Source organism: Condylura cristata, unplaced genomic scaffold, assembly GCF_000260355.1.
Source record: "Condylura cristata isolate star-nosed mole 26May11 unplaced genomic scaffold, ConCri1.0 scaffold00008, whole genome shotgun sequence".
NCBI lineage: Eukaryota > Metazoa > Chordata > Mammalia > Eulipotyphla > Talpidae > Condylura > Condylura cristata.
Genome location: NW_004567109.1, coordinates 58,651,463 through 58,663,495, shown reverse-complemented (window position 1 = coordinate 58,663,495; position 12,033 = coordinate 58,651,463). Strand labels below are relative to the sequence as shown.

At 51.6% G+C, this 12,033-nt stretch overlaps 1 protein-coding gene across 1 annotated transcript in view; it reads left to right on the top strand.

Moving 5' to 3' along the window:
- Positions 1-12,033, top strand: part of STK10 (serine/threonine kinase 10) — a 111,695-nt gene that overhangs the window by 76,071 nt on the left and 23,591 nt on the right. The window contains exons 8-10 of the mRNA XM_004679219.2: positions 5,456-5,590; positions 7,975-8,514; positions 10,598-10,728. Of these exons, the coding sequence (XP_004679276.1) occupies positions 5,456-5,590; positions 7,975-8,514; positions 10,598-10,728 (806 nt within the window). The remainder of the gene's footprint in view (positions 1-5,455; positions 5,591-7,974; positions 8,515-10,597; positions 10,729-12,033) is intronic.

Below are 12,033 nucleotides of genomic sequence, written 5' to 3'. Positions count from 1 at the left end.
GCCAGGTCCCTTGTCTGCCCCACTTACCTCGATGCTGTCATCCAGTGTGTTCCAACCTCCACACTGCTACCTGTAGCCCAGACAGGGATCCCTACCCCCCGGGCCCCGGCATCTGGCATCTTACTCTCTATCCACTTTGTCTGTGGTGACCCCACCCTTCTTTCAGACAGGCCCAGACTGGGCAGGCATCCTTGAGTCCACTTTCGCCCACACCATGGCCACTCCATCGAGGCCTGGCCTCCTCTCCCCACCTCCGTTTTGCAGCCACCTGTGGGACCCCTCCCCTCAGTGGGTTATTGCCTCACTGGTCTCCCTGAATCCCCTTCAGTCTGTTCTTAGCACAGCAACCAGAGGAGACCTTGAAAACATAAATCAGCTCCTTCCCTCCCTAGTTGAAAGCCTTTTAATGGGCTCTTAATTGCACTTGAGCAAAAACTCAGTGTCTTCTGTGCCCTAAGCCCTTTGTGTCTCGCCCACCCACCCCATGTCTACCCTGAGGTCCCCTTATTCTGTTCTTGTTACGGGGCAGGGATTGAGGGTACCCCTGAGCCCTAGACCTGCCTGCTCTAAATAGGTTCTGCCATCCGCTGCATCAAGACAAAACATATCAGACCTTTCATGGAAAGGAACTCTAATACAATCAGTGTGCAATACAGAAAAGACAAAGAATATAGTTTCTAAATTAACACCCAAAGCTACCCATCCCCTCGTGAGCAAAAGTCCACCCAAAAGGAGCTGGCCCAAAGCAAGGCCTGAAAGCTGCCACAAGACTAAAGCACCTTTTGGCCGGGACCCATAGAAAAGGGTCAGAAATGGCCAGACAAGTCTGGGAGGAAAAGAGCAACATTAAAATCAAGATAAACACTGCCAGAGTCAACCACCCTACAGGTCTCTCACCCACATCTGCCTTAACCAGTCCAGGGTCAAGAAGCAAGAGCCTCTTCTTCACATGTCTCCCTCTGCTCCACGTGCCTCCCAAGGTCTCCTCCGGGCTCTCCATCCTGCTTCCTTCCTCCTCAGTCTCCTCTCTAGATTCTCCTTCTCCCTGCTCAGCTCCATCCTCCTTTGGATGGGGCAGAGAACCTAGCACCACCACCCCCTTTCCTGGGGACCCCCCTGTTACATGCCAGCCACCCTGGCCTTGTCCTTCCAGCACCAGGCACACTCAGGACCTTTGCACTGGCTCCCCACTCTGCCTGGACACCCCCATAGACGACTGACTCTTCTTCACACTGTTTGCTTAAATGTCAGCCTCAGTGAGGCCCCCCCTCTAGCCACCCCACTTATAACTGTGAACCTCTAGCTCCCCCACATACTATTTGTTTCCCTACCTGACGTCTTATTTTTCCATGGCATGTAGTGTGATGGGGTGTAAGTTTCTTAAGTTTATTGTTGATCTCCCTGGTGAGCGTGTCAGCCGCCTAAGGCCAGAAGTCTTTGTGGGTTTTCTTCATTGATGTGTCTACGCCTCCAGCACAGCGCCTGGTATGCCGGGGCCCCGGCATAGCATTTTTGACTGTGTTTACTTATTTTCATTTGACAGACTGTTATGTAACCCTCTTTCCATGTCAGGTTCGGTTCTAAGTGTCTATCAAGTGTTAGCTCATGTCATCCTCATAACAACCCTGTGAAGTGCAGGTCGTAGTCAGATCTCTGCTTAGCGGATGATAAGTCCGAGGCAGAGAGAGGTTAAGTCCCCGGCCCAGGGTCACACAGCTTCGGTTGATGGCCGGTTTCCTTGACTTTCAGAGACAGTTCTCACATTCCTACGACTGGTAAACTGCCTTTGAATGTAGAGGAGGAAGAAGGAATGAAAGAGCGAGATGGAAGGAAGGGAAGGAGGGAGGATCAGGAAAAAAGGGGACACTGAAAAATTTGAAGGTGTTAAATTATCAGACATGTGCGCCTCCCCTGCTGATGGTTTCTAAGCCCAAGGAGGAAAAACAGGCTTCAGTTCTTGGAAAGGAGTCTGGCCCCAGTGCATGTTCCAGTTGGCCCTTTGAGGGCTGCCACAGAGCACGCACTTCTAGACAGCCGTTCGCCTTCCTGACAGGCAGACGGCCCAGTGCCCCTGACCTGGCCCTTCTGGGGCCCGTCTTCCCAGAGCAGCTTGGTTTCTGGCAGACTTGCAGAGAGGCCTGTGGGCTGCCTGTGCAGGCCTGGGGGTGATGTTGATGGTGGGCCTGGAAGTTTGGGTTTTAGGGAAACACCTTTCCTTAAACACACCCCTGGAGCTGACAGTGGGGCTGCTGGGCTGTGCCTTCTGTCTGGGGACAGTTTATAAAACAGTGTCCTGAGCCTGGTCACCACAGGAGCTGCCAGTCTGCTTACCCTGAGGCCCCAGGATCTTGGGGTCCAGGGGAACTAGCCTGCTCACTGCATCTCCATCAAAGACACTCTGTTCTTCTCCACGGCACGCCCCTCTGCTTACTGAAGACTCTAGGTTGCTCAGGAGAGCCAGTGGCGCAGATGCACAGCCCCAGGGGAGCCAGGCTCCTGGCCGGGCTGCAAAGCTGCTAATTTGGTCAGTCTGTGGTCTGCCCCGATGAAAACCTGGTATTTCCAGAAGCCTGTGCCTGCATTATTTATTTCTGCCACATCTGCTTCAGGCACTGCAGCCGTGTCCCGTGGCTTCTCGCTCAAGTTCGCATCTGTGTGGTTGCACAACACGAAGCTCAGGAACCTGGGGATCTGGTTTTCATCCTCAGTTCCAAAATGCTGCTCTGGTGGGGAGGGTGCAGGAGGAGCGGGAATGGCTGGGGAGCCCTAACAGATGCCTTGAAGGCTTCTCTGGTGATGCAGCTGGTGTGGTGGTGATGATATTGGTAGAGGTGGTGGCGGTGGTGGGGGTGTTGGGGGTGTTGGTGGTGATAATGGTGAGATGGTGGGGGAGGGGATGGAGGTCAGGTTGAGGGCTTGGTGATGATGAGGGAGGCATACAGGGGTCCCACCCTTTTCTGAGCATGAGCTGTAATGTTTAGAACAACCATACTGAATTCCTGGTAGACATTTGGGCCAGTTGCTGCTCAGAGAGCTTGAGGGACTCAACCAGGTTGGTGGCAGAAGGACCTGATGGCCTGGCTCTAGAAATCTGGAGCCGGCACTCTTACTTCTATACTCACACTTCCCATGATTAATAAACCCTTTAAAAACAGCCCACTCAAGGGGAGGGAAGTGTGTTGGACTATGGTGATGGCACATGGGTGACTTGGTGATGGGAAACCCATGGGGATTACAATTGAGATGAAAAAAAAAATGTACAAAATGATGCAAAATAAACTATTACAAAACAAAAACACCCCACTCAAGACTGAAACCACATGGCAGCCAGAGTGACAGTTTTGCAGGGTAGCTGTTAGCATCACTGCTCTTTGTGGCTGTTCAGTGGCTTCTGAGGATGAGGTCTCAGCTACTCACCAAGGCCCAGAGACCGGGCGGCTGTCTTTCCTCTCCTCATAAATTCCGCCACCCTAGCACTGAGCTGTTCCTCTCACACCAGGCCCCTCCTGCCTCAGGGCCTTAGAACTTGTCACTCCTCATGCCTGGAAGGCTTCTGTCCTTATCTTTCCCTGGTCAGACCTTTTTTACACTCCTCAGGACTAAGTTTGAATGTCCCTGCCTCAGGGACGGCTTTTTGACCATAGGCCTAAGTGGCCCCGGTCACCCAGGCCAGACTCATACTGTTCTGGTTCCAAGCTGTCCCCTGCCCAGCCTGAAACGGCCCCGGTCATTACGTGGCCACATACCTGTGTCTTCTCGCCTCAGCTCCAACCCCAGGAAGGGACTCTGCCTGTCTTGTTACTCAGCCTGATTTTGGTACCTGGCATGGGTTGTGACTATAGCTCAGCCCATAAATGCACTGGTTGTGAAAAGGTGGAAAAGAAATCAGATTGGTAGTGTGGACTAACTGGGTGAAGTCAGACTGGCTTAGGAAATCTGAATGACGGGGCTCTTTAAGATGAGTAAGGCATCTTGTAGTGAGTTGAGTAAGAGGAGGTGTTACCACCTCTCCTCCCACAAATGAGCTGTTTTAGATGAACAAGCAGCTAAGAATGATTTGCAGTGAACCTCCCAGTTGTGACTGTGTTTCTAACGTGCTAGAAAAGTTATTCTCTGTAGTCATTTAAATACTTCCCTGCAATCTTGTAGACACCAGTTGCTCCATTTGTGTATTTTCTGACAGTAAAAACTGAGTGTCATCAGAACCTTCCTATAAACTTCCAGTGAACACATTCCAACTTAACGCCACTACCCACTCTGTTCTCCAGCGACCCTTCTAAGCAGCTCTGGGGGTGAGGGGGTGGCGGGGGATGAGGCTTCTCCCACCCCTCTCTGCTCGCTGGTGCCAAGGATAAGTCATTGAGGACAAACCTTCCCTAGGGAAATGTTGCTGATTTCACATTTGCAGCGGCCTTCAACTTCGGTGTTTGGCAAGATTTGTGACGAGCCTTAACTTAAAACTAGGGTGTTCTGGCAATGCCTAGGAAGAGAGTATACACATCTCTGCCATGCAGATTTGGCAAACACACTAAGCCGAATACATGTATGAACATGTTCACGCAACTTGAATCGTAGTGGCTAGAACAGGGAGGGATACAACCCAAATGTCCATCAGCAGCAGAATAAATAAAGGGACATATTCAGACAGTTGTACTGCAGAGGAATAAAAGCAATAAATTAATGAAGTGCCCAGCAGTGAACATGAATCCTGTTTCTGGTCAACTCCCACTGAATGAAGACAGCTAGCCAGGGGAGATGACTCCCTATATCACTCTGCTCAGAGGAAGTGAAATGACAGCCAGAACTGGTCTCTTGCCTTAGGCACCTCGGGGAGCGGGGTTAAGTGCCAGAGGAGACAGATTTTTCCCATGTGGTGCAGCTGTTGTGTCTGGAGTTTGGTGGTTTCATGTAGGGAACATGTATGTGTGCTAATGTGTTTACATAGCTGTGTGGAGAACATCATTGGCTTAGTGCTGTGTGGACTACAAGTTCACAAAGTCTATGTATTGTAGATAACTTTAAACTATGTTATTAAAATCTTAAAAAAAAGAAAAAGAAGCAACAAATGACCCCTAATGGCTGTTGGAGCTCCTGCTTTGGGCTAAGCACGTTCCCACGCAGCATCTCCCTGAACCCGGCGACCTCCCAGTGGGGTTGGAGGCGACTGCACTGCAGGCGCCAGGTGCTGGCAGCTAAGAGAGGGGAAGGAGGTGCCCATTGTCCCACAGCTGGTAAGCGGCAGAGCCGGGGCTGCCCTGTGTCCTCCATCGCTGGGGCTTTCTCAGCTGCTTCTGGATCACCCTGATGGTCAGGTTCACGTTAACATTTCCCTCAGGCAAGCTGCTGGCCCTTGCTGGCCTGGTGATCGCCTCCCTAACTTTTGCCTGCCTCTCTCACACACCACCCCCCTTGCCTGGACTGGTGGTTCTAATCCAGGTGTGTCTTGTCCCCTCAGCATCCCTTCGTCAGCAGTGTCACCAGTAACAAGGCCCTGCGGGAGCTGGTGGCAGAGGCCAAGGCTGAAGTGATGGAGGAGATCGAAGATGGCCGAGATGAGGGGGAAGAGGAGGACTCCGTGGATGCTGCCCCGGTAAGGCCGGGAGGAACGGGACCTGGGGAGGCTCAGTCTCAGCTGGCCTCTGCTGTGTGTGTGTGGGGGTCAGGGTGGGGTGGGGGGGGTGACAGGGGAGATCTCAGGGCACAGGAAGGATTCTTTCTGTGCCTCTCAAGCTTAGAGGCTTCAGACCCCTAACCATGTCACAGGTTAGGTAATATCACATGGATGTGTAGGCCAGATCCTGTAATTTTTCAGAAAAGACCAGGAGCCTTTCCTAAATAGATTTTCATATATGATTTCATAGATTTTCATATGACATCTTCTAATTTTTTTTTAAGATTTATTTATTTGTACATACAGAACTGGGGTACAGGCCAGAGGCTCAGGGGCGGTGAGAGGCTTCACCAGAGACAGAGTGGGGAACAGAACAGGCAGATTGACGAAGTACACTGCTGAGGGGAGCAGCGGGCGGGCCAGGAGAGGTCTGCCGCGCCATGCGGTCACCTCCAGGACAGGCGGGAATCGCACTCATGCAGAAGTGGCTTTAGCTTCTCAGTGCAGTGCTTTAACCTGCTGTGCCACCAGGGAGGGCCACCACATCTTCTAATTTTGAGAGCTTGTAGCCGGCTTAATTGCTTCCCAATCTTGCCCCACTTTGTGGCTCCCTACAAGATGAGAATACTTTTAGCACGCTGTGGTCTAGAGCAGATAAAGGTTGCAGGTGCTCAGAGGCTGTGGTCAAGGGGCTCAGGCTGCCCCGGATCCCATCTGGCTGCCCCGAGTGCCCTCGAGACCCAGGCCTCAGATCATTTGTTACCTGCCCATCTGTGCTTTAGTGCTCGGTTGGATTTAAATTAGAGCTAACTTAAATTTTGAGACACCATTTGAACCAAGCAGGACATATCTGTGGGCTGGATTCTGTTCTGAGTTGCTGCTGCCAGGTGCCTGGTCAGGCTGTTTGGGGAGGCCTTGTCCAGCAAGGGAGACTGGCCATCTGGGTGGTGCCACTGTCCTGGTGAGGCCGGGCCCAGGCTAGAGGCCAATACAGTGCTTTCTTGAGTTTAATTCATTCTGGGGAGAGCTGAAGGCTGATGTGAATCCTCACCAGGATGAAGAAGGACTCTTCTACATCAGGCACCCTGCACTCTGACAGGACCAAGCTATATTCTACAGATGGGAGCTCAGAGGTCCAGAGTGAAGTGGCCAGCAGAGCTGGGCTAGGTGTGTGCCAGGTGGAAAATGACTGTGTTGAAGAGGGAGGCAGTGTATGGGGGTGCTGGCTCCTGGAGACGCAGCCAGTAGCCTTTTTTTTTTTAAAGATTTATTTATTTATGCATAAAGAACTGGGGTACAGGCCAGAGGTGCAGGGGCAGTGAGAGGGTTCACCAGAGACAGTGGGGAGCAGAACAGGCATATCGATGAGTACACTGCTGAGGGGAGCAGTGCAGGTCAGAAGAGGTGTGCCCTGCGGCGTGGTCACCTCCAGGGGAGGGGATTGAACTCGCTCTGAATCAGCAGCAGCCAGTTTACAATGCTGCTTCCTAACCCTTGCGCCACCAGGGAGGGCCCAGCCAGTAGCCATCTTGAGGAGGAAGGTAGAGTCAGTCGTACCCAGCCTTGTTCTTCACGAGCAAGAGGCTCATGTTTACCATGGGGGCAGTGGGTATACTGAAGCTCCCAGGCTAGGACCAGGCATTGGTGTGGAGTCGGGACAGCACTGTGGGTGGGAGCTTTGTCAGGTGGATATTGAACTTTTATTCACTCTTTCATAACAGCAACATTTTTAGCACTTTCTGCCTGCCATAAGTCCTAAAACAAACAAACAAACAAAAAAACAAAAAAACCACCAAACTTAAAATATTTAGTGGTGACTGGTCTGACCTTTTTAAAAATTTCAAAGTTGTAATGTAAAAATTAGAAGATGGCCTGTATGTATAAATAAATAAATCTTTTAAAAATATTAATTAAAATAGAAAGCTATTGCCATAAAAAAACAAAAAAAAATTAGAAGATGGCATGTAAAAATCAAGATTCCAGTTTTTCTGGGAAAAGTTTCAAAGCTTTGGCCACAGCACCCCACATTGTCGCAGTTGGTTGAAGCAGAGCGGCCATATCGGCTTTAGACAGGATGAGCTGGTCTGGCTGGTCTTAGCGGCCCCCACTGCAGGAGAAACAACAAGTACTAAGTTAAACTAAAACTGGAGAGAGTCAGGAGACACCTGTTCTTTAGAACAGTAACTTTATCGTTGGTTCGGCAATAGGGAATGGGAGGGCCTGTGGCTGATTAGAGAATGATAACTACTTCATTTCCCTGTCCGCAGCCCACTTCATCTTGTGGGTTTCCCCAGCCCCGATGCATCTCTGACTGTTGTCCTGGACATACAGCACCAAGGTATTGACTGTCTTTGTTCCCACAGCCTCTCGAGAACCATACTCACAGCTCTTCTGAAGTGAGTCAGCTGAGCCTCAGTACAGACAAAGAATCATCTTCCACTTCATTGCCACCCAGCCAGCCCCAGGCCAGTGTTAATGGGCTTAGCCAGCCCCCCTCTGGGGACAGACCCCTCCAAGCCACCAGCCCCCCGGCTGTGGCTCCTGCAAATGAAAATGGCCTAGGGGTGCCTGTGCCCCTCCGGAAGACCCGACCTGTGTCAATGGATGCCAGAATTCAGGTCTCTCAGCAGAAGCAAGTCACTGACCAGGGTGGGGACCTCACTCCAGCAGCCAACAGGCCCCGAAAGGCAAGCCAAAGCCGCCCCAACAGCAGCGCCCTGGAGACCTTGAGCAGTGAAAAGCTGGCCAACGGCAGCCTGGAACTCCCTGCACAGTCTGCTCCAGAACCTTCTAAGAGGAACTCAGATTGTGGCAGCCGCTCCACCTCTGAGAGCATGGACTACAGCACCTCTCTCTCAGCTGACCTGTCCCTGAACAAGGAGACGGGCTCCCTGTCCATCAAGGTAATGGCACTCCTGGTGACACAGGCTTGGGCAGGAATGTTTTGTTTGTTCAGAACATTTTGTGGCTCCCTCTTGTGTTTTAAGTAGTTCATGAGGAGTTTTCTTTCTTTAAATGCTTTTAGTTCAATTCAGAGTTTAATTTCCAAAGTATCTTGAGTTCAGTATAGGGTCTGTCACGTCAAGCAGTGAGTTGGGCTTAAATTTCAGTTTGGGTTTTCATGTAAATTGGACTTTGCTGAAGGATCTGGTAGAATTTGGGAGAGGGAATTCTAGAAGTGAAAGTTCCCTTCTTGGGGGCTCAGCCAGTGGGTGCCGCTGATGAGGGGTAATTTCAGGTAAGGGAGTAGGCTTCAGGCTGTCGGGGACTTATGCTACCCCCGTGCTCAGCACGGCCAGTGCTGCAGAGAGCTTTGGGAAAGCAGAGCACTTCTGTATCACACCAAGATGAGCAAACAGAGGCTTAGCTGGGAATCAGGTTGCTGGTTGCCCAAATGCTCTGAACCCCACCAGCCACTGCCTTCTGGATGGGAGCTATGACCTCTGTCTCCACAAAAGCTGGAGAGCTTACTCTTCCCTGTCCACTCCAATAAGTCATGGGGTGTTCTTGCACTCATGGGGTAGTGCTGGACTGACCCCACTGGGAGCCTCCACCCCCAATTAGGGTTGGTGGCGGTGGGGGGCGGCTAATACTGTATCTTCCTTTTCTTCCATCATTTAATAGACTCAAAGATATTTGCTAAGTGAAAGGCAACAAAAGAAAGAGATGCAGCCGGCTGGCCCAGCAGTAGCTTCAAGAATAGAGAACACACACTCGGGTTCTAATGGGTGGTGAAGACAGTAGCTTTTAGTATAAGCAGCATTGGACCCATCATCTGCCCTAGACTGTGGTCTTGCCTGTGCGACGTAATAAGCCCATAATTACCTTAAGAACAAACGGGAAAAATACAGCTGTTAAGAAGAAAAAGTTGGGAGGGTCTCTCCTGCTTTGAGGCTGTTGAGAACATTCCTTTTCTGACTCACTGGCAATGAGTCAAGGAACAGGGCTGTTCTGATAAGACTCCCAGCTGCATCTGTAGCCCTTGGTGTGATGAGGAGCCTGTTACTTCAGGGATCGGAGGCCCCATGGCCACACAGGATGAGGGCTGTGGCCCTGGATACTGTAGGGAGTGGGGTGTGACCTTTAAAGGCAGATGGCGCCCAGATCTCTGGGCAAGGCGGGCTGAGCCTTTGAAGCAGGAACTGTGTGCACTAGTCTCGACTGGTGGGAGTGGGGGAGGGCTCAGTACAGATTTTGGGAGTGGAGCATGTTGCCCAGAGTATTCTTTCTCCTCTCTGGGACTGGAAGGCCCTCAGAGGAGGGTAGGACCTTAGAAGCCAGTTGGGAGGTCTGAACAGGCCCCCAAGGGTGTTTGATCTCCTCCTGGTATCCTGGCAGTTCTCTCTAAGCAAAGGTATGTGAAATGTGAATTCACAGGAAAGGAAAAATATCTGGAATAAGCTCATGGCAGCTCCAGATGGGTATGACCTCCCATCCAGGAAAGCTTGGGCCTGATCCAGTTTGGCTGCTAAATCGTTAAGAACTTCGGTTTTCTGGGCTCTCTGGGTTTGGGTCTTGTGGACGAGAGCCTGGTCTACAGTCATGACTATCTGAAATACAGAGCAAGTGCTGAGTGTGGGCAACGAGCAGGGGCCCCCACCTGTTCTCCCATGGACCCCTCCTCACCACCCTGTTTTCCTCCTCTGACCATTGAGGAAGCTGGGGCTTGAAAATGATGACTCAACCAGCGTCAGGGAGCCAGTAGATGATGGGGATGAGAACCCAGCTCTTTCTAGTGCCACGACCCAGGTACACGCACCTGCTGGCAGCCGGGCAGGGAAGGCCGCAGGGCAGTGTATGAAGGCTGAGGTCAAGGAGAAGGGGCTGAGCTCAGCTACTCAGGCCAGGTTGAGAAACCTTGAGGGGGTTGGACAGCTCTGTTCTTCCTGGGCGGAACTGAGGCGAAGGGTCCAGGAGGGCTGTGGGCTGGTCACCCTGAATTCCTAGCTGAAATGCTGAGCTTCACCTAATGATTTCCCTGGCTAGGACTCAAGGCTGTACAAGAAAACCCTCAAGAGGACACGCAAGTTTGTGGTGGACGGTGTGGAGGTGAGCATCACCACATCCAAGATCATCAGTGAGGATGAGAAGAAGGACGAGGAGATGAGATTTCTCAGGTAAGCCTGGGAAGGGGGGCTGTGGTGCTAATGGTTTGGAAGTGTGGTGAGAGCCTGGGCACAGGTTGTTTCTCGGAGAAGGAGATGTTAGTCTGTGGCAAGAGGTGAGGGACCGAGGCGATTAAAGGGGTTTTTCTTGAGATCTGTACTTGATAGCCATCTACTTGCCCAGTCATCTGTCCATCTCTCTGTCCATCCCCTCATCCTCCCACCCATACATTCATCACCCTCCCACACACACCTGTCCAGCTGCCCATCTATGTCCCCACTCCCATGTGTTACCCCCTCCCCGGTGGGTGAATGCCCCAGGTAGTAAGGCTGCTACCTTTAGACATTTTAGACCTGCTGCGTTAACACAGAATAATACAAGACAATTCCAAGTTAGGGTACCTGCTGTGAGAAAAGCAGTGGGTGATAATCACAGTGAGCTCTGGGCAGGGTGGGAAACCCCTGAGCTGAGCCTGAGGGTGAGGTTCCACCAAAACTGGAGAAAATCTAGAGGACCCTGCAAGAGCAAGGCATGAGAAGAGTTTTTGGGACAGAGAGGACAAGGCTGAGTGAGGAGTGTCAGTCAGAGGGAGAGGGAGGAGTGCGGGTCTCAAGGCTGCTCATGCAGGCTTGCAGGACAGGGTGGACGCATGTGTTTATCCACAGCTGGCATGAAACTGCGGGAGAGCGACTGGTTCTGATGTCCCTTTGGAAAGATGGCTCTGGCTCTGTACAAGTCTGGGCTGTGACAGGGGTGAGGGTGACGCAGGGAGGTTGGGGGAGGACCACTCAGGATAGTCAGGCTGTGGCCTGGGTCAGGGCCAGGAAGAGAGAAGAACTGGTCACATTCAATCTACATTTTGGAGACAGAACTTTTGAGGCTGGGGAGAGGTACCAAGGGGAAGATGGTGTGAAGCAAAGCTGTCTGTTAGGACCAGCCTTTGTACTGTAAAGTTGTTCAGGCTTCATAAGCACCCCTCCTGGGGAGACCATATTTTTCTATTTTGTAAATGAGGAGTCAGTAAGTGAGGCAGTAAGTTACTCGCACCTGGTGAGGAGTAGGGCCCAGGTTCTCACTGGGTCTGTCTACAAGAAGCTTCCACTGGGCTGGGGTGCTTCCTGGAGGTGGGGGCCACAGAGTGCCTTTGCAGGCTAAATTCATTGCTGGCTTGGAGAATGTCTGCAGAACATCAGCCACCTTTATATTATTCAAAAGCACAGACATGGCCCTCCCTGGTGGCGCAGCGGGTTAAAGCACAGCACAAAGAAGCTTAAGCCACTTCCGCATGAGTTCGATCCCCACCTACCCCAGAGGAG